Source organism: Alosa alosa, chromosome 3, assembly GCF_017589495.1.
Source record: "Alosa alosa isolate M-15738 ecotype Scorff River chromosome 3, AALO_Geno_1.1, whole genome shotgun sequence".
NCBI lineage: Eukaryota > Metazoa > Chordata > Actinopteri > Clupeiformes > Clupeidae > Alosa > Alosa alosa.
Genome location: NC_063191.1, coordinates 32,261,569 through 32,284,636, shown reverse-complemented (window position 1 = coordinate 32,284,636; position 23,068 = coordinate 32,261,569). Strand labels below are relative to the sequence as shown.

At 39.9% G+C, this 23,068-nt stretch overlaps 1 protein-coding gene and 2 non-coding genes across 3 annotated transcripts in view; 2 read left to right on the top strand and 1 right to left on the bottom strand.

Moving 5' to 3' along the window:
• LOC125291670 (C-type mannose receptor 2-like) overlaps positions 1-17,635 on the top strand; it is a 19,837-nt gene extending 2,202 nt beyond the window's left edge. The window contains exons 2-5 of the mRNA XM_048238491.1: positions 15,230-15,566; positions 15,809-16,138; positions 17,049-17,149; positions 17,243-17,635. Coding sequence (XP_048094448.1) covers positions 15,230-15,566; positions 15,809-16,138; positions 17,049-17,149; positions 17,243-17,383 — 909 coding nt within the window. The 3' untranslated portion in view covers positions 17,384-17,635. The remainder of the gene's footprint in view (positions 1-15,229; positions 15,567-15,808; positions 16,139-17,048; positions 17,150-17,242) is intronic.
• trnaf-gaa lies at positions 7,106-7,178 on the top strand. Its single transcript has one exon. It is a non-coding gene; the product is annotated as a tRNA-Phe (tRNA).
• A 756-nt stretch (positions 17,636-18,391) lies between the features above and the next one.
• trnaf-gaa lies at positions 18,392-18,464 on the bottom strand. Its single transcript has one exon. It is a non-coding gene; the product is annotated as a tRNA-Phe (tRNA).
• Positions 18,465-23,068: the final 4,604 nt, after the last annotated feature.

Below are 23,068 nucleotides of genomic sequence, written 5' to 3'. Positions count from 1 at the left end.
TGGTGAGAAGAGGTTCAGGGTTGTTTACAACAAGAGGTGCTACTACCGACTACACAACTAGGCCATCTGGTTTTAAAGGGGTATATGTCTATCATGGATAAATATAACTTTTGGCAAAGAGGCCTCTGTATACGATTTCAGACTACAGCATCCATTTTCTTGTGTGATAAAAGGGCCTTCTAATTCTGGCAAGACATTTTTTGTAAAACAGTTGATAGCCAATATCGACACCCTTATTAATGCAATTGAAAATATAGTGTATATTTATGATTATTTGGTAACCACTTTACCGAGGTGTTAAAAGCTGAGAGATGTCAAATTTATTCAAAGGTACCCTAGCAAAACCAGATGATGGAGTTAATTACCCATATCAAAAACTAACCTGCTAATTATTGATGATGTGATGAAAGATGCCAGCAATAATACAGAAATAGAGAAGGTGTTCACACAGTATGTACATCATCGTAATCTTAGTGCCGCTACATGGTTCAGAATCTGTTCTTTCAGGGAAATCTAGCAAGAACAATCAGTTTGAACACTAATTATCTAATTGTTTTTCAAAACCCTTGAGATAACAACCAAATCAGTGTATTAGCGAGACAGATGTACCCCGGTAACACAAAATTCTTTCTTGAATCTTTTTAAAAATGCCACGGAGAAACCCTACGGATATTTGTTGATTGACTATAAACCAAAAACCCCAGATTTGTACCGCCTCAGAATTGATTTGCTTTTTGGGCATCGAGGCTGTCTATGTGCGAAGAAAACAAACTGAGACACAGATATGTCTGAGAGAATGGGTAGAAATTGCCTCTTTTAAGGAAAGTTTACTTAAAAACTAAAGCAGCCCAGAGGCGTGTCATTTTACATTCTCCGTCAGATGAGTTAATCTTAGCTTTTCTGCGAGGTGACACTGAATATTCTTCGTGGTACTATACCCTTAACAGCTATACAATATAAAAAACTTCGTAAAAATAAGATTTTGATAAAGTTACTGGCTGACAAGAAAATTGGCCTCACATACAAAGAGGCGCACTATTAAACCAGAAGGTGGATTTCTCCTGCCCCTCTTGAGTGTTGCTCTGCCGTTCATAACCAGTCTGTTTACATCAAGACAGAGTTAAAGTAATAGATGCAGCTGAAAATGTATCTGGTTCCACAAAGACAATTGGACCGTTTAAAAAATGATGTAAGTAACTACCCCATAAGCCAGTCTGCTGAAAGCGAGTTGAGTAGCTGAAAAATGTTTTGAGTAAAACACACCTGACCCCTCATGAGAAGGCCCCATTATCGTCATTATTACAGAATATTTGGCCCTGGTTAAACAGGGGACTTTGAGACGAACACACTGACACTGAGTTTACCACTGCAGTCATCATCCGATGATGTGTCACAGAGTTTAGCAGTACAGGCTCGCTTTACTTTTGAGAACAATCAGGTAGCCTGATTTTCATCTTAAAAAATGTGCCCCTGAGAAGCAAAGGAATGCTGAGTATATATATTTAAGCAAGATGTACAACTCTCAAGGCATAGCATCGTGGGGCGATTCTGGGTCTTTTGTTTTTAACGGCACAACCATTCCAGGTGCGCACGTGTTTGATCTGGTAAAAGAAATATCACCGGGCCCAAGCTGTGAGCCATCATGAAGCGACCTCAAGGATGGCATGAATTTCTGAGGCTATTGCTATGCTAAACATCCCTTTTCTACAATACCAAATAGACTAGTTAAAGATTCAATCACAGCGCTGAAAAGAAATAAATTACACCTACTTTCGCACCAGTTAGGCGGTATCAGAATCCCCTGGTTTTTTTCAACACCTCAATTAGATGCAACAGCATGGCTTGAATTTAGAAATCTTGTAATAGTTACTATGCATTGCTTATGTCTAATGTTCACGAATGTTGTAATATTTTGTAAATTAAAATTTTTTTCTGCTTTGTTTTTTTCTTATGTTTATAATGTTTTATAAGGTTGTATGACTTTTGACCATTTGACCAAGGTTGTATGACTCTTTTCCATTTCGACAAAAACTCAGGGGGTCCTGTGTCTGACAGAGCTGATATGGGAGGTATCTCAACATAGGTGTTTTTCTCTATAGCGTTTGAGTCATAGGCACTGTAAAAGATCCAACTCAGATTTGACACCTCCGCCCGACATGCCGTGTGTCAGAGCCATGGTTAAGAATATGGATTCGCCTCTTTTTTAGCAGTCCTACTCCCCGGTGTTTACTCTGAGCCTTCCTTTTCGACACTGATCTTTTTCTTAGCCTTTACATTGTTTTTTTCTTTGTGTATCTTCCTCTTCTCACACCTGGTGGTCGTTTCATGTGTACGTTGCATTACTAACACCCCGACCCTCTTGACTGTTGTGGGCTTGCATGACGTTGCTCACCACATCACTGGCCCGATATTTTTAGTACGGCTTTTAAATGCGGTTTAAGCGATTCAATAACCCTACGCAATAGAGGCATAGCCATTCTGTACAGACCTTTTAGGGCGATCCCAAGCCGAGATCCACCACATGACAGGGCCCCAGCGAACCCATCAATATGGCCCACCACTGGTTTTGATAATATGTAACATATAGCGATGTGGGTCAGGCGTAGGGATTAAATTCTTTCATTTTAAATTCTTGGAAGTTGTTTTACCGGTCTGAAATGGAGTTTTGTAATCACTTTGCCATGCTTGAATGACACGTTGTGGTTTTGATCACTTTTCACCTCTATGGTAATGTCGTCAATGTGTGATTTAGACACCGCGTCTCGCGTAGTGTGGTTTATCGTAGCCGATTGTGACTATATTTTTTGGTCTCCCCGTTATTTCTACACACCGCAGGAGTGGTACATAATAGTCACCTACAACTTGGTGGTCTATAATGTCTGTATAGACAAACAATATATTCCCCGCCATACAAATCAGCAATGTGGGCGTATCTACCGGCAGCTCGGGGGCCGTGAATGGAATCATATCTTCAAAACCTAGAATCCTTGCTAGCTTCCCTCGGAATGTTAAGCGAAACATCACTTTCGGATGATGTCACCACGGACTTTGTGAAGTAGTTCATCATAGGTAAACTGTATATGAGACCCGACACTATTGATTTCTGCTATGATATCAGCAATGCTATTGTAGAAAGCTTCACGAAGTTCACCAACAATAAGGATGTTAGTAGCTGTATGCATAATTGTGAATTTTGAATGTTTTGTGAAATGGAACCCATGTTTTGGGGTACATAGACTCAATTAAAAAGACCTCCCAAGCCCCCTTAGTGTTAGTGTTTTTGCCAGTTTAGTTCTGTAGCTGGATATTCTGTTGTCAGGATAAATATCGCGGCACGCATTGCTTGGTAAAGTCACATAAAACCCTTCGTCCTCCATGATGTCGCTGGTGTGAATAAGGATATGTATGTTGTGTTGTGATTTAAGACATTTTTTAAGCATCAACCACATCTTTTGCGGGGACCCACGAGTTAAATTTTGATGGCCAACCTAACCATTTTACCAATGCCATACGCGTCCTACCCACTCTTTTGCTTTCCAAAATCTTTTCCACTTTGAAGGCCTTATCCCTGTTTATGAGGATTTTCTGCAACTCCTCTTCATAAAAGGTACCTTCTAACATGTCTCCATCATAGTCTTTCAACCTGTAAACAGGAGGGTTTCGATGTACACACTCTGCTATGGTGAAAAACTCACGTGTGTAGTTTTCCTCATACCCCTTTGTGAATGCACCTCTGACCTTAGATACTCTAACAAGATCTCCTATTTTGTATTTGAACACAGATTTTTTGGCAGCTCCGTCTTTACACCATACAGGTTTTAAAGACCACATTTTCATTTTCTTTTGTCACATCCACAGGTCTCATTTTGATACTACGATGGTAACTGTTATTATAAGATGATACCATATCAGGTAAGACGTCACAGTAGCGTTTAGAGTTGGCTGTTAGATAACGCCACATTCTTGATTTAATAGTTCTGTTGAATCGCCTCCACGACACTAGCTTTTAATTCACTCCCAGTGGCGAAATGATGAATGTTGTTTTTATTCACGATCCTCTGGAAATGCTGGTTAAAAAAAATTCTTTCCCCACGGTCAGTTTGCAACTTCTGGGGTATCGACCCTCTTCTATGATTGATTCAAAAGCAGCGGCAACCGCCATCCCTGATTTGTTTTTAAAATACGCACCCATGCATATTTGCTAAAGACATCTATACTGCGTCAGCATATATTTAGCATGGTCATTCTCCCTGGAGTATATGGACATGTCAACCAGATCCGCTTGAAATTGCCTGTTGATACCATACACAATCACCCTATTCCTTTTGTAGTTGACACGCATAGGTTTATGAAGCGTGTACGCATCCTCCCCTGATAACCATTCAGCAACATCCTTATCGGACAGATGTATCCCTGTTTTTTTAAAGGCAGCTTCTTTTAATCTAGTTATACCCCCATATGAACCCTCACTTGAAGGTGTGTAGTAGATTGTATTTAGAACCTCCTCCATGACTCCCTCCATACAACTAATGACAGACCATGATGTGCATTCACAATCTTTTATTTGACAAGCAGGCTTACATATCCATCATGGGTAGAGAATCAAGGTAGTTTAAAAATTTAACACACACATCAAAGTCCTTAGCAACCAGAAATTCCACTAGGCTATTCACAACCTCATAGACATCCACAGACTCATTCTTACTTTGTTTGATGACACATACATCAGTTACATATGTACAAAGAGCTACGATATGCCCTATCTTGAAAAACCCTTGCGAATCATAATGATGTTCTCTAAAATTTCATGCACTGTTACATGATACGCCTTGTTAACGGAGGATCCCATATTCAGTAGATCGGACCATTCTTCAGACAATGATCTAGCAAGCGTCATTTGATTTTTTAAGGCTTTAAAATGATGGTAAGGTACAGCAATATCAGTTGCATAACATGTAGATTCGTCTGCTATGACATTACACAGTAAGGCTGTTAGCTCATATTTCACACGCTCTTTTGGTGGGCCTGAACCACAGCACCAATTCCCCATTACCGCTAATTGTCCCAATATGTCAGAGTTTCCAGAATAATGTTTGTATCACAATCCTGTATGTGATTTTCCTTGAAAGTGTGTAAATACCCACAGATGTATGGTTCCCCTGTTAATTAAGTGAGGCGATAGCTTCTACAGACCCCCACATTTTTGGGGATGGGTCTGATAGCCGTAATGTCCCAATAGATGATTCACGCTTTGCAGTAGTGGTCTTTTGTATAGCCGATGTTTTATATCCTCAACATTTGTTTGGAAGTAGTACGCATCTGGTTCAAAGAGGCAAGAATGTTGAATCTGGCTGGGGTGGCTTACTTGACAGCCAAAACAGTCCTCCTGTAACTTCTGCGTGATGATGTGTTGCAGTGTAATACACACACAGGCCTTGATAAGTCCAAGAGGTAGCTCTGCCAAACAACCAACAAGGTCTTCACCAGTAGCTTTAGAAGTCCCGGTTCCATCTGCTGATGATACAGGGTTTAATGACACACCAATCTCTAAGTCTTCTGAACAATCCATCATGCCCACCCCACCACAGGTATTTTGAAAGTATACACACGTATCAGTCATCTTAACATCTGTTGAAGGCATCACGATAGTTCTGAACGTCTCGATGATCCGGCTGGTGTGATCGTATACAACCACTAACCATTCAAGGGGTGTAGTCTGGAGGGCGGCGACTTCTCCGCTACCCAATCATGTGTGACCTCTCCTTTATCTTCAGAGTCGTTTTTGTTACCGGTAGGAGGTACACCCACAGGGGCGTCATCATCCACAAGATGGCATTCTCTAACATCCTCTTTATCATCCGTCAAAGTTAGCATCGCAAATCTCTCACACAAGTAATCCACGTCATAATGTATCATTTCTTGTTCAATTACTGATTCCTCTTGATGAAACATACTTCTTGAACTTTGATCCACACCATCAGGCCGAACAAGCGCTTCAGTCATTTCAACTTCATCCACATATAGAGACATTGTATGATGTTCACAACAGCTCTGAGAGTAAAGGAACCCTTCCATGAAAACCTCTTTTTTAAGCTTCATGAGCGAGGGGGCGCTGATTCGGGCGGCTTCTTCACAATGGTTGGCCATTCCAGATCATCTTGGCACGTCTGGAAGAGACATGCCTTGGCGCCTGGTATCTTTCCAAACCAGCACTCCATTTGAACAATCTATCAACCTTTTTGAAAACATCACTTAGAACATGCCGGTCTTTCCAAAGATACTCCACTTTAGGTGTATATGCGAATTCATTCAATTATTTTTCATTATAATATGTAGGTCTTCTGTATGCACTGCTAGACTGGCGAATGAAATCCTGCGGACAGTTAGCATACATGTGGTAAGACTTGACATAGGCTGGACTATTCCATGATGCTGTGTAGCGACTGTCCATAGCAGGCTGTACAATATCCTTCCAAGAGTCCCTAAACATCACCCAATCTGCATCACAAAATGAAATGTGCGCCATGTCGCCTGAAAACGCCAAATCGAGATGTCAATGCGTATAGCTTCACACTCGCGATCTTCCTTGTCAAAAAACATAGCCTCCGATCGCCCATCGTTCAACAACCATTGGTATTCCACGCCATCATTAGGTTTACTCAGAAAATTAACAAAAGTTTCAGGTCTCCTCCTTTGCGTTGCATAAGTCATTTCAGGATTCGATAGCTTAAGCTAACAGGGGTGAGTGTAATCCGTCTCTTTGATTTTGCCGATTCAATCATGTCAGCCATGGTAAGTTCTGTTCAAAATCACTGCTAACAATGATAGCTATACATCGCCCACAGCTTTTACAATCTCAATCCTAGAGACACGCCAGGGCAAAACACACCCACTACAAAAGGGTTTATAGATAACCAGGTGTCTGCATACAGACGTCACTACTCATAAACAGGTCTTTTTACAATGTTATTAGCACTAGTGTATGCGTGGGTAGTAGGCAGACCCCCGACATGAAAGGGGTCTCAAACAACACACTCAGAGACATGCCCGGACAAAACACCACCCCTACAAAGTAGGATGCATTGCATACCATTGAAGCGCTGCAGCCGAAATAGCTCAGTTGGGAGAGCGTTAGATTGAAAATCTAAAGATCCCTGGTTCGAATCCGGGTTCCGGCAACTCCATTTTCTTTCTTTTTTACAACTCTTACAAAGTTTATCTGATTCCCCATTATCCACAAAACACACATGGGGGTTTGGGGGCCAATATGGCCGCCCAGGGGTTTGACACCAGTCACATGACTGTCACATGACACTACATCCAATATGGATGCCAAGGGGGCGTGGCATTGTTTGACACCAGTCACATGACTGTCACATGACTCACAAAACAATAACAATAACAAACACGTGGTGACAACCACATGGCTAATTTGCATAAAAAGGAGGCGTGGTTATGACGTGATTTATGACGCTTCAGGGGGCGGGGCTTATTTTGACAGATAGTTCATGATAATAACTACTACTAACTAACATGTTAGCATGCTAACTATGCTAAGCATGTGACTTAGCTAATCATTTTTAGCAGTTTTGCTAAAAATGCTAACTAGCATGCTAACTATGCTAACCACGTTACTTAGCTGACTTAGCTAATCGTTTTTAGCAGTTTTGCTAAAAATGCTAGCATGCTAACTATGCTAACCATGTTACTTAGCTAACTAGCTACAGTGGGTAGGAGTCATAGTTGATGACAAGTAACAGTTACAATGGCTGAACAGTTAAAAAGTTCAGTAGTTTAAAGGGTTAAATTGTTTAACAGTGAAATATTGTAGTGAGGACTTTTATTTTGAAACAGTTTTTGGCAGAGGAAGCAGTTGAACAGGATGTGTAGTCTTAATAGGGCCAGTTTGTATGCTTAAAGCTTGAGACTGGCAGTTGATCCAGGTGGCCTGAACACCTGCCATAGGATTCTAATTGCTTAACGGCCGTATTATGATGTCATAATCATAATGTTAAGTCAATGGGGAAATTGATTAGTTTTTAATTAATAGTTTAAAAAGTATAAAAGTTACAAAGATGAAAAATACAAAGCCCACATGTCCTAAGTAAGACCTACGCAACATAGTTTGAATGAAGTTTCTACGTTAAACGGTTTAAGCTGCATTAACTGCGTTAGAAGAAGAAGAATAAGAAGAAGAACTAGAAAAGCATTTCCTGAAGGAAATACAGTGCATGAAAATGCAAAAATATGATGTAAATATCATACAGAGTAAAACAAATGACTATATTGGATTGCTAGGTAGATGAGGTTTAATATAGTTGGAATGACTGAACAGTTAAATAAGTGGATAGTTTAAGCTCTAATGTTTGCTAGCAGTTATGGTAACTATGTTATCAAAGATAATAATGTTAACCAAGTTAACATGCTAACATGCTAACTATGCTAACCATGTTACTTAGCTAACTTAACTAATCATTTTTAACAGTTATGCTAACTATGCTAACCATGTTACTTAGCTAACTTAGCTAATCATTTTTAACAGTTTTGCTAAAAATGCTAACTAACATGCTAACTATGCTAACCTTGTTACTTAGCTAACTTAGCTAATCATTTTTAGCAGTTTTGCTTAAAATGCTAACTAGCATGTTAACATGCTAGCATGCTAACTATGCTAACCATGTTACTTAGCTAATCGTTTTTTAGCAGTTTTGCTAAACATGCTAACATGCTAGCTAACATGCTAGCTATGCTAACCATGTTACTTAGCTAACTAGCTACAGTGGGTAGGAGTCATAGTTGATGACTAGCAGACAAACAGTTACAATGGCTGAACAGTTAAAAAGTTCAGTAGTTTAAAGGGTTAAATTGTTTAACAGTGAAATATTGTAGTGAGGACTTTTATTTTGAATCAGTTTTTGGCAGAGGAAGCAGTTGAACAGGGTGTGTAGTCTAAATAGAGCCAGTTTGTATGCTTAAAGCCTGGCCTAGCCACCTGGCAGAAGATTCTAATTGCTGTGATGTCATAAAAGGGCAATGTTAAGTCAATGGGGAAATTTTGATTAGTTTTTAATGAATAGTTTAAAAAGTATAAAAGTTACAAAGATGAAAAATATAAAGCGCACATGTCCTAAGTAAGACCTACGTAACATAGTTTGAATGAAGTTTCTACGTTAAACGGGTGAAGCTGCATTATCTGCGTTAGAAGAAGAAAAATAATAACTAGAAAAGCATTTCCTGAAGGAAATACAGTGCATGAAAATGCAAAAAATATGATGTCAAATATCATACAGAGTAAAAACAAACTATATTGGTTGCTAGGTAGATGAGGTTTAATATAGTTGGAATGACTCAACAGTTAAATAGGTGGATAGTTTATATAGGTAAATAATTTACTTGGTAGATAAGGTTTAATATAGTTGGAATGATTGAACGGTTAAATAAGTGGATAGTTTAAATGGTTAAATTATTTAGGTAGATAGTTGACGATAACTGACACTTGGAATGGCTCTAATGTTTGCTAGCAGTTATGCTAACTATATTAACAAAGATAATAATGTTAACCAAGTTACTATGCTAACTAGCATGCTAACAATGTTAAAATGCTAAGTATGCTAACCATGTGACTTAGCTAACTTAGCTAATTATTTTTAGCAGTTATGCTAACTAGCATGCTAACTATGCTAACCATGTTACTTAGCTGACTTAACTAATCATTTTAAGCAGTTTTGTTAAAAATGCTAACTAGCATGCTAACATGTTAGCATGCTAACTATGCTAACCATGTGACTTAGCTAACTTAGCTAATCATTTTAAGCAGTTTTGCTAAAAATGGTAACTAGCATGCTAGCATGCTAACTATGCTAACCATGTGACTTAGCTAACTTAGCTAACTAGCTCCAGTGGGTAGGAGTCATAGTTGATGACAAGTAACAGTTACAATGGCTGAACAGTTAAAAGGTTCAGTAGTTTAAAGGGTTAAATTGTTTAACAGTGAAATATTGTAGTGAGGACTTTTATTCTGAAACAGTTTTTGGCAGAGGAAGCAGTTGAATAGGGTGTGTAGTCTTAATAGGGCCAGTTTGTATGCTTAAAGCCTGAGAATGGCAGTTGGGACAGGTGGCCCGAACACCTGCCATAGGATTCTAATTGCTTAACGGCTCTATTGTGATGTCATCAGCCCATGTTAAGTCTATGGGGAAATTTTGAACAGTTTTTTAATTAATAGTTTAAAAAAGTATAAAAAGTTACAAAGCTGAAAAATACATAGCACCCATGTCCTAAGTAAGACCTACGTAACATAGTTTGAATGAAGTTTCTACGTTAAACGGTTGAAGCTGCATTAAACGCGTTAGAAGAAGAATAAGAAGAAGCCTAGGAAGAACAGTACAGTGCATTTTCATGCACTGTAACTAGAGAATGTAATTTCAGGAAATTACGAGTGCATGGAAATGAAGCTAGGACAGACATAGCATAGCTTAATAAAAAGTTGATAGTTTAGACCTAGACAGTTTAAAAGTTGAATGTAGATAGTTTAACAGTTGTTAATAGACAGATAGTTTAATAGACAGATAGTTTAATGAATGTTGAAAAGTTTAAAAGTTATATGTAGATAGTTTAAAGGTTGTTGACATACTGATAGTTTAATGCGTGTTGGTAGACAAAAAGTTTAAAGGCTCTATATAGGTAGATCGTTGACGATAACTGACAGTTGGAATGACTCTAATGTTTGCTAGCAGTTATGCTAACAAAGCTAATTATTTTGACCAAGTTACTTAGTTAACTTAGCTCATGTTTTCTAGCATTTTTTTAAAAACTGCTAACTATGCTAACCATGTGACTTAGCTAACTTAGCTAGTCATTTTTAGCAGTTTTAATAAAAATGCTAACTATGTTAACCATATTAACATGCTAACTATGCTAACCATGTGACTCAGCTAACTTCGCTAATCATTTTTAGCAGTTTTGCTAAAATGTTAACAATGCTAATAATGCTAACTAGCTAGTGAGGACTTTTATTTTGAAAATGTTAAATTATTTGCTAGATGGATGAGGTTTAATATAGTTGGAATGACTGAACAGTTGAATAGGTGGATGGTTTAAAAGGTTAAATTATTTGCTAGGTAGATGAGGTTTAATATAGTTGGAATGACTGAACTAGGTAGATGAGGTTTAATATAGTTGGAATGACTGAACAGTTAAATAAGTGGATAGTTTAAAAGGTTAAACTATTTGCTAGATAGATGAGGTTTAATATAGTTGGAATGACTGAACAGTTTCTCAGGCTTATAGCATAGAATGAGACTGTATGCTTAAAGCCTGAGAAACTGACAGTTGATGCAGGTGGCCTGGCCATCTGGCACAATATTCTAATTGCTATGATGTCATAAAGCCTGAGAAACTCAGTTAATCCAGGTGGCCTGGCCAGAGCCATATATGGTGATCCAGGTGGCCTGAACACCTGGCATAGGATTCTAATTGCTATTGTGATGTCATAATCTAATGTTAAGTCAATGGGGAAATTTTAGTAGTTTTTAATTAATAGTTTAAAAAGTATAAAAGTTACAAAGTTGAAAAATACATAGCTGAAGTCACATAAGACCTACGCAACGCAGTTTGAATGAAGTTTCTACGTTAAACAGTTGAAGCTGTATTAAACGCACAAAAAGCGTTAGAAGAAGAATAATAAGAAGAATTCGGATAACAGTACAGTGCATTTTCATGCACTCTAAAAAGCCTTGGAATAACAGTACAGTACATTTTCATGCACTGTAATAAGAAGAAGCCTAGGAAGAACAGTACAGTGCATTTTCATGCACTGTAACTAGAAATGCAATTCCAAGGAATTACCAGTGCATGAAAATGCTAAAGTTATGATGTAAAATATCATGTATAGTTAAAACAGATAATACAGAGATGGTTACTACGGTGATGCTAGGATAGACATGGTGGTTGCATAGCTTAATAAAAGTTGATAGTTTAAAAGTAGACCGTTTAAAAGTTGAAGGTAAATAGTTTAAAAGTTGTTGACAGACTGGAAGTTGAAGGAATGTTGCATTTTCAAATAGTTTAATGGCTGTGTATAGGTAGATATTTGACGATAACTGAAAGTTGGAATGGCTCTAATGTTTGCTAGCAGTTATGCTAAGATTTTTAACTATGCTAACCATGCTACTTAGCTAATGTTTTATAGCAGTGCTAGCAATGCTAAGCATGCTACTTAGCTAACGTTTTTTAGCAGTGCTAGCAATGCTAACATGTTCACCATGCTACTTACCTAACATTTTCTAGCAGTTTTATTAAACATGCTAACTATGCTAGCAATGCTAACATGCTAACTATATTAACCATGTTACTTAGCTAACTTAGCTAATCATTTTTAGTAGTTAAGCTAACTAACATGCTAACTATGCTAACCATGTGACTTAGTTAACCTAGCTAATCATTTTTAGCAGTTTTGTTAAAAATGTTAACAATGCTAACATGTTAACTTTGCTAACCATGCTAACTAGCTACAGTGGGTAGGAGTCATCGTTGATGAAGTGTTGACAGTTGATGACAAGTTAAAAGTTGTTGATAGACAGCTAGTGAATGTATATAGTTTAAAAGTTGAATGTAGATAGTTTAAAAGTTGTTGATAGACAGCTAGTTTAATAGATAGATAGATAGATAGTTTAAAAAGTAGACCGTTTAAAAGTTGAATGTAAAAAGTTCAGTAGTTTAATGGGTTACATTGTTTAACAGTGGATTATTGTAGTGAGGACTTTTATTTTGAAACAGTTAGAAGAAGAAGAGAGTCATCTGCTACAGTCACAGTACACTTGCAGGTAGCTCCGTTAACATTGCATTGTTACAGTCAAGCCCAGAGAGTAATTTACATATTAAAACACTGCACATGTAAACCAAGCAGGCATTCACATTATATATTTTTATATTTCCATAATTCCCAGTATTGCCATAAAGACAAACATGAAAAGTACTGAACATTGCCCACACACTCATACATAACGAGAGGTAAAGACAAATTAATCATTCTACACACTGACGTGAGTGTGTCTGGAAACAGCCATGACCTGTGAGTGTGACGTGTGTTTTGTGTGTGTGTGTGTCTGCAGACAGCCGTGAGTGTGTTGTGAGTGTGTCTGCAAACAGCCGTGACCCGTGAATGTGTCGGATGTGTCTTATGTGTGTCTGCACACAGCCATAAGTGTGTTGTGTGTGTGCTTGCAAACAGCCGAGAGTGTGTTGTGTATGTGTCTATACACAGCCGTGAGTGTGTTGTGTGTGTCTGCACACAGCCGTGAGTGTGTTGCGTGTGTGTCTGCACACAGCCGTGAGTGTGTTGCGTGTGTGTCTGCACACAGCCGTGAGTGTGTCTTGAGTGTGCTGTGTGTGTGTCTGCACACAGCCGTGAGTGTGTCTTGAGTGTGTAGTGAGTGTGCTCTGTGTGTGTCTGCACACAGCCGTGAGCGTGTCTTGAGTGTGTTGTGTGTGTGTCTGCACACAGCCGTGACATGATGGGAGGGTGGGGGCCCAGAACTCTGTGATTTAGTTTGTAACTTGTATTTTAATTACTTTTTCTTCATTTTGAAATTTTACTTCAAATTCATCTGTTTTTTTATATATATTTTTCTTTGTTTATAATTGTTCATTATAAAAGGTTTATTGTTTTTGAAAGTACTGAAGAAGTCAGTCAGGTCTGGTAAAATACAGAATTGATTTTATAATTTTACTATTTGTTTTTAAAGCTGTTAACAGTTTAGCGCCATTATACATCACAGATCCACTAAGTCCGTACTCTGCCTCCAGGTCACTCAGGTCATCGTCACGGCAACACCTCTCAGTCCCCCACTCGCGCCTCAAAACAAAAGGTGACCGGGCCTTTTCCATCGCTGACCCTAGGCACTTAAAGGGATACTCCTGAGTAAAAACAACCTGGGCTCTATTAAAGGGATACTCCTGAGTAAAAACAACCTGGGCTCTATTAAAGGGATACTCCTGAGTAAAATTCTCCACTATTGTACAGTGGAGTTTTGTTATATGTATATACTTATATTTACCCTTTTTGCTGTAAGTGCATGTTGTGTGTGATGTCTGTATGCTACTGAGACCTTGAATTTCCCCTTCGGGATCAATAAAGTATCTATCTATCTATCTATCTATCTATCTATCTATCTATCTATCTAAATTGGAATTGGCATGGGAATTTTAAGTGCAACATCACACCATGTGGCAGACTTTTGTAACTGCAACACAAAAAGGGTAACGATTCATTACACGTGTACAATTTCCTTTTTAGAATGAGTTTTTAGTTTGATGTTGGGAATGATATGAGTATTTTAACAGCGCCTGTCACTGCAATACACTCATAGTCTATTCATTGTTATGCTTTGTAATTTTACTTTTGAAAGTTGGTTATGATGTTTTTGTGGATGAACCACACCATAGGAAATCTATCGCATAGAGAAGCAGTTTGCATATTAGATGTCAGTTGACAACTCTCTTTGTACCAGATTTGACTAAAATGTTGTCTTATCAGATTTAAACATTTAATGTATTTCACTGACTATAAGGAGGCTCAATACTCAACACTATTATCTCAGGATTTAAAAATCAGTCTTGACACAACTCTACTTGGCACACTCATCCAGAGCATTAGAAATGTAACAGCTTGATTTTGATCTGATATGTTGCCCAACCTGTGACTGCTGAGCGCTGACACAACCCATGGGTGAAATCAGCTGGGTTATTGCAAGAGTTGACCAGCACAAATCAGCTGGGAGTGTATTTTCTGTCAGAAACACCAAACAGTGTGTTTTGTTGTGTGTGTTTTTCTCCTTGTTGATGTGTCTCCAATTGATCTTCTTTGTTCAGGCCCTCAGTCATGACTCTACTTCTCATAGCAACACTGCTGGCCTCAGGTCAGTGTGTGTGTTTATGTGTCTGTGTGCTCGTGTGTGTCACATCACATAATGCCAATATGTAATTGTATTGTATATAGTGTGTCTGTACGGTGTTGTTGTGTCTGTAGTTTTTGTGTGTGTGTGTGCGTGGTTTGTGTGGATGTGTGTTGATCTGTGTGTGTGTGTGAATGTGTGTACCTCAAGTTCTCTCTAACACCTACTCAATCCACTACTCCTGTAATGTGTGTGTGTGTGTGTGTGTGTGTGTGTGTGTGTACTCCTCTCTCCTCTCAGGTCTGGGCAGTCTCTCCTCCTCTGTGTCACGTCAGTTCCATGTGGTGAAGGAACAGAAGAGCTGGACAGAAGCTCAGCAGTACTGCAGAGAGGAGTTCACTGACCTCGCCACCATAGACAACATGACAGAGATGGAGAAGGTGAAGAGCATGATCCATGAAGCAGGTGCTGGAGATGCTTGGATTGGGCTGAAGAGGGGAGAGTGGCAGTGGTCTCTGGCTGGCAGGGATTTCTACAGAGAGAATGAAGCAGAGTTCAGGAACTGGGATTCAGGCTATCCCAGGGGAGGTCAAGAGAATTGTCTTATGAACGCAAATGGAAAATGGTCTGATGACTGGTCTACTAACATCTGGACTTTCATCTGCTATGATGGTGAGAATCTAACTCCTTTCATTCAGAACAAGATTATTCATTCTCTCAGCAACACATGCATCCAAACTGTGCAGATCTACAAATCAGTGAGTAATGACCTCATGTACACTGACATTAGATCAGACTCACTCATGAATACAGACAGCCACACTGTACAACTAAACAGTTTGTCTCACTCACACTAGTTCAGACTGTAAAGCTGTGCTGGTTCCCAGTTAACCATGACCCATGCATTACCACAGGAGGAAACTCCACACATCCCTATGTGCTGGTTACTGAGGGGAAGAACTGGGAAGATGCTCAGATATACTGCAGAGAGAAACACACAGACCTGGCCAGTGTGAGGAATCAGGCAGAGAACGACCAGATAAAGGACATTATTGGAGGAACTGCCTGGATTGGCCTGTTCAGAGATGCCTGGTCAGAGTGGTCAGATGGCAGCAGCTCCTCATTTCGCCACTGGAACACTGGAGAATCCAATAATCCGGGTGTGGGGTGCACTCAATTTACGCCCAGTGGTCAGTGGAATGATGTAGGCTGTCACAATCCTAGTCACTTCATCTGCTATGGAGGTGAGTCACTGACAGATTATTCTTTGTTTCTGCTTGATGGGGGTTCAGACAGACAACAGCATGATCATGCTGAGGACCTATAGATGGTGGAGTGGGTGTGTTGTGCATTGACATTTTCCCCAGTGGTCAGTGGAATAATGTAGGCTGCCATAATCAAAATAACTTCATCTGCTAAGGTGTCCAGACTTCTCCTTTTCTCTGCTTGATGGGAATTCAGTCCCAAACTAGAAGAGCACTCAGAGCGCAGACCTCCACCAAGGTCTCACAGCTCTGGTCTACTCAAGTCAAACTCAGAATAGCACTCAGGGCGCAGACCTCCACCAAGGTCTCACAGCTCTGGTCTAATGAAGTCAAACTCAGAATAGCAATCAGAGCGCATACCTCCACCAAGGCCTCACAGCTCTGGTCTACGCAAGTCAAACTCAGGAACTCCAGTGGTGTATTTCACAACAGCAGAATTAAGAAATCCAAGATAAGAGATAAAGCAAGGCTTGACCTGGCGTTGTCTGGTCATCCTAGCTCAAAAGCACGCCACTCCAAGGTGAGTAGGAGTGATAGGTCAAGCCAGGTGGAAGTAATTTAGGATATATGTGCGTTCTAGTCTTTCTTCAAAATAAAAAAGACACAGAAAATAGTGTTATTCACACCAAGTGAGCAACAGCTTTTGATAGAGACTAACAATGGAGTGAAGTTATTCATCTTACCAATATAATTATTAAGATCAATCATAAAAGCAGGAACAAATGGCCAAAAACCAATGAATTTGCTTTTATGGCTGTGGTATTTAAGAATAAAAGATTTATAATGAAGTATTTTAGCTTCAGCCTCTATCAAAGAAAACATCCTTAAAACTAAATAAAAAAACAAATGTGAGTGGAAAATCTATGTGCATGTGTGTGTTGCCCTGCAGATCCCAAAGAGGTGAAGAGTCAGATTGTGAGAGTGAAGCTTCAGGTAGCTTCTCATGTGAACATCAATGACCCTGCCATGCAGCAGGCCTTCCTACAGCAGGTGAGTCCAGACCCCTACAAGTGAGTCTGTGCTGGAACGTGTGACTGTCCATGGTGAGAGATGGTTCTGAATGACTTGGGTTCTGTTCTCCAGATTCAGCAGAGACTGAGGGAGAGTGGGATGCCAGCAGGCGCCAAACTGACCTGGATGAGACATCCGGATGGACAGATCTTCAAAGAGAAGAAGGAGACAAAAGAAGAGGGGAGGAAGAGGAGGAAGAGAACTGAGCTCTAAACACTCTGCTGCTGTTCATGTGATGTATGAAGTGTGTAAACTGGGAGATGGACACACTGACACACACAGGGCAGTAAACTGAGTGCTCAGCACGTCCAGTTTGTACTTCCAATGACAAAAAGTCTCACCTGTTAAAATCCTGGTCAGACACCCCTACAGAATCACTTCCTTTGTGTCCACCATAATGACACCCCTACAGAATCACTTCCTTTGTGTCCACCATAATGAGACCCCTACAGAATCACTTCCTTTGTGTCCACCATAATGAGACCCCTACAGAATCACTTCCTTTGTCCACCATCCTTTGTGTCCTACAGAATCATTTCCTTTGTAATCCAATTTAATGAATTTATAAATTGTTTGAAAATGTTGCTAATTAAATAAAATCTACTTCATCAAAATAATATTCTGTTCCCTACAGAATCACACTTTATTCTCAACTGGAATTAATTAAAAACCATTTTTTGTCGTCCACCTGAAAAGAATGTCAATAATAGACTTGTCACACATAGATCTGTCTTTGGTTTGAGTTTTATGATTCCACCTTCTCTTCTGTCTTGGCTGGTAGTAGTAATTATCCTGAACTATCTGTCAAAATAAGCCCCGCCCCTGAAACGTCATAAATCACGTCATAACCACGCCTCCTTTTATGCAAATTAGCCATGTGGTTGTCACCACGTGTTGTTTGTTATTGTTATTGTTTTGTGAGTCATGTGATAGTCATGTGACTGGTGTCAAACCCCTGGGCAGCCATATTGGATGTAAAGTCATGTGACAGTCATGTGTCTGGTGTCAAACAATGCCACGCCCCTTGGCATCCATATTGGATGTAGTGTCATGTGACAGTCATGTGACTGGTGTCAAACCCCTGAAGCGTCCATATTGGCCCCAAACCCCCATGTGTGTTTTGTGGATAATGGGGAATCAGATAAACTTTGTAAGAGTTGTATATGTTTAGTGGTAAATGGATCTAAATACAAAAAAAAAAAAAAAAAAAGAAAATGGAGTTGCCGGAACCCGGATTCAAACCAGGGATCTTTAGATTTTCAATCTAACGCCTCCCCAACTGAGCTATTTCGGCTGCAGGGCTTCAATGGTATGCAATGCATCCTACTTTGTAGGGATGGTGTTTTGTCGGGCATGTCTCTGAGTGTGTTGTTTGAGACCCCTTTCATGTCGGGGTCTCTGCCTTACCTACGTGCACTAGTGCTAATAAGATTGTAAAAGACCTGTTTATGAGTAGTGACGTCTGTATGCAGACACCTGGTTATCTATAAACCCTTTTGTAGTGGGTGTGTTTTGCCCCGGCGTGTCTCTAGGATTGAGATTATAAATGCTGTGGGCTATGTATGGCTATCATTGTTAGCAGTGATTTTGAACAGAACTTACCATGGCTGACATGATTGAATCGGCAAAATCAAAGAGACGGATTACACTCACCCCTGTTAGCGCTAAGCTATCAATCCTGAAATGACTTATGCACCGCAAAGGAGGAGACCTGAAACTTTGTTAATTTTCTGAGTAAACCTAATGATGGCGTGGAATACCAATGGTTGTTGAGCGATGGGCTTATCGGAGGCTATGTTTTTGACAAGGAAGATCGCAGTGTGAAGCTATACGCATTGACATCTCCGGATTTGGCGTTTTCAGGCGACATGGCACATTTCATTTTTGTGATGCAGATTGGGTGATGTTTAGGGACTCTTGGAAGGATATTGTACAGCCTGCTATGGACAGTCGCTACACAGCATCATGGAATAGTCCAGCCTATGTCAAGTCTTACCACATGTATGCTAACTGTCCACAGGATTTCATTCGCCTGTCTAGCAGTGCATACAGAAGACCTACATATTATAATGAAAAAGAATTGAATGAATTCGCATATACAGCTAAAGTGGAGTATCTGTGGAAAGACCGCATGTTCTAAGTGATGTTTTCAAAAAGGTTGATAGATTGTTCAAATGGAGTGCTGGTTTGGAAAGATACCAGGGCGTCAAGGCATGTCTCTTCCAGACGTGCCAAGATGATCTGGAACTGGCCAACCATTGTGAAGAAGCCGCTCCGGAATCAGCGCCCCCTCGTTCATGAAGCTTAAAAAGAGGTTTTCATCTGAAGGGTTCCTTTACTCTCAGAGCTGTTGTGAACATCATACAATGTCTCTATATGTGGATGAAGTTGAAATGACTGAAGCGCTTGTTTCGCCTGATGGTGTGGATCAAAGTTCAAGAAGTATGTTTCATCAAGAGGAATCAGTAATTGAACAAGAAATGATACATTATGACGGGATTACTTGTGTGAGAGATTTGCGAAGCTAACTTTGACGGATGATAAAGAGGATGTTAGAGAATGCCATCTTGTGGATGATGGCGCCCCTGTGGGTGTACCTCCCACCGGTAACAAAAACGACTCTGAAGATAAAGGAGAGGTCACACATGATTGGGTAGCGGAGAAGCCGCCCTCCAGACTACACCCCATGAATGGTTAGTGGTTGTATCACGATCACACCAGCCGGATCATCGAGGCGTTCAGAACTGTCGATGCCTTCAACAGATGTTAAGATGACTGATACGTGTGTATACTTTCAAAATACCTGTGGTGGGGTGGGCATGATGGATTGTTCAGAAGACTTAGAGATTGGTGTGTCATTAAACCCTGTATCATCAGCAGATGGAACCGGGACTTCTAAAGCTACTGGTGAAGACCTTGTTGGTTGTTTGGCAGAGCTACCTCTTGGACTTATCAAGGCCTGTGTGTGTATTACACTGCAACACATCATCACGCTGAAGTTACAGGAGGACTGTTTTGGATGTCAAGTAAGCCACCCCAGCCAGATTCAACATTCTTGCCTCTTTGAACCAGATGCGTTACTACTTCCAAACAAATGTTGAGGATATAAAACATCGGCTATACAAAAAAGACCACTACTGCAAAGCGTGAATCATCTATTGGGACATTACGGCTATCAGACCCATCCCCAAAAAATTTGGGGGTCTGTAGAAGCTATCGTCTACGAATTAACAGGGGAACCATACATCTGTGGGTATTTACACACTTTCAAGGAAAATCACATAAAGGATTGTGATACAGACATTATTCTTGAAACTCTGACATATTGGGACAATTAACTGTAATGGGGAATTGGTGCTGTGGTTCAGGCCCGCCAAAAGAGCGTGTGAAATATGAGCTAACAGCCTTACTGTGTAATGTCATAGCAGACGAATCTACATGTTATGCAACTGATATTGCTGTACCTTACCATCGATTTAAAGCCTTAAAAAATCAAATGACGCTTGCTAGATCATTGTCTGAAGAATGGTCCGATCTACTGAATATGGGATCCTCCGTTAACAAGGCGTATCATGTAACAGTGCATGGAATTTTAGAGAACATGCGTATGATTCGGCAAGGGTTTTTCAAGATAGGGCATATCGTAGCTCTTTGTACATATGTAACTGATGTATGTGTCATCAAGCAAAGTATGAATGAGTCTGTGGATGTCTATGAGGTTGTGAATAGCCTAGTGGAATTTCTGGTTTGCTAAGGACTTTGATGTGTGTGTTAAATTTTTAAACTACCTTGATTCTCTACCCATGATGGATATGTAAGCCTGCTTGCCAAATAAAAGATTGTGAATGCACATCGTGGTGTGTCATTAGCTGTATGGAGGGTGTCATGGAGGAGGTTCTAAATACAATCTACTACACACCTTCAAGTGAGGGTTCATATGGGGGTATAACTAGATTAAAAGAAGCTGCCTTTAAAAAAACAGGGATACATCTGACCGATAAGGATGTTGCTGAATGGTTATCAGGGGAGGATCGTACACACTTCATAAACCTATGCGTGTCAACTACAAAAGGAATAGGGTGATTGTGTATGGTATCAACAGGCAATTTCAAGCGGATCTGGTTGACATGTCCATATACTCCACGGAGAATGACCATGCTAAATATATGCTGACGTGTATAGATGTCTTTAGCAAATATGCATGGGTGCGTATTTTAAAAAACAAATCAGGGACGGCGGTTGCCGCTGCTTTTGAATCAATCATAGAAGAGGGTCGTATACCCCAGAAGTTGCAAACTGACCGTGGGAAAGAATTTTTTAACCAGCATTTCCAGAGGATCGTGAATAAAAACAATATTCATCATTTCGCCACTGGGAGTGAATTAAAAGCTAGTGTCGTGGAGCGATTCAACAGAACTATTAAATCAAGAATGTGGCGTTATCTAACAGCCGCCAACTCTAAACGCTACTGTGACGTCTTACCTGATATGGTATCATCTTATAATAACAGTTACCATCGTAGTATCAAAATGAGACCTGTGGATGTGACAAAAGAAAATGAAAATGTGGTCTTTAAAAACCTGTATGGTGTAAAGACGGGAGCTGCCAAAAAATCTGTGTTCAAATACAAAATAGGAGATCTTGTTAGAGTATCTAAGGTCAGAGGTGCATTCACAAAGGGGTATGAGGAAAACTACACACGTGAGTTTTTCACCATAGCAGAGTGTGTACATCGAAACCCACCTGTTTACAGGTTGAAAGACTATGATGGAGACATGTTAGAAGGTACCTTTTATGAAGAGGAGTTGCAGAAAATCCTCATAAACAGGGATAAGGCATTCAAAGTGGAAAAGATTTTGGAAAGCAAAAGAGTAGGTAGGACGCGTATGGTATTGGTAAAATGGTTAGGTTGGCCATCAAAATTTAACTCATGGGTCCCCGCAAAAGAGGTGGTTGATGCTTAAAAAATGTCTTAAATCACAACACAACATACATATCCTTATTCACACCGGTGACATCATGGAGGACGAAGGGTTTTATGTGACTTTACCAAGCAATGCGTGCCGCGATATTTATCCTGACAACAGAATATCCAACTACCGAACTAAACTGGCAAAAACACTAACACTAAGGGGGGCTTGGGAGGTCGCTTTAATTGAGTTCATGTACCCCAAAACATGGGTTCCGTTTCACAAAAAACATTCAAAATTCACAATTACCGATACAGCTAGTAACATCCTTATTGTTGGTGAACTTCGTGAAGCTTTCTACAATAGCATTGCTGATATCATAGCAGAAATCAATAGTGTCGGGTCTCATATACAGTTTACCTATGATGAACTACTTCACAAAGTCCGTGTGACATCATCCTAATGTGATGTTTAAGCTAACATTCCGTGGGAAGCTAGCCAGGATTCTAGGTTTTGAAGATATGATTCCATTCATGGGTACCCCGAGCCGCCGGTAGATACGCCCCCCACATTGCTGATTTGTATGGCGGGGAATATACATTGTTTGTCTATACAGACATTATAGACCACCAAGTTGTAGGTGACTATTATGTACCACTCCTGCGGTGTGTAGAAATAACGGGGGAGACCAAAAATATAGTCACAATCGGCTACTTACAAACCACACTACGCGCGCAGGCTCTAAATCACACATTGACGACATTACCATAGAGGTGAAAAGTGATCAAAACCACAACGTGTCATTCAAGTACGGCAAAGTGATTACAAAACTCCATTTCAGACCGGTAAAACAACTTCCAAGAATTTAAAAAATGAAAGAATTTAATCCCTACGCGGACCCACATCGTTATGTTACATATTATCAAAACCAGGCGGGTGGCCATATTGATGGGTTAGCTGGGGGCCCTGTCATGTATGGTGGATTCGG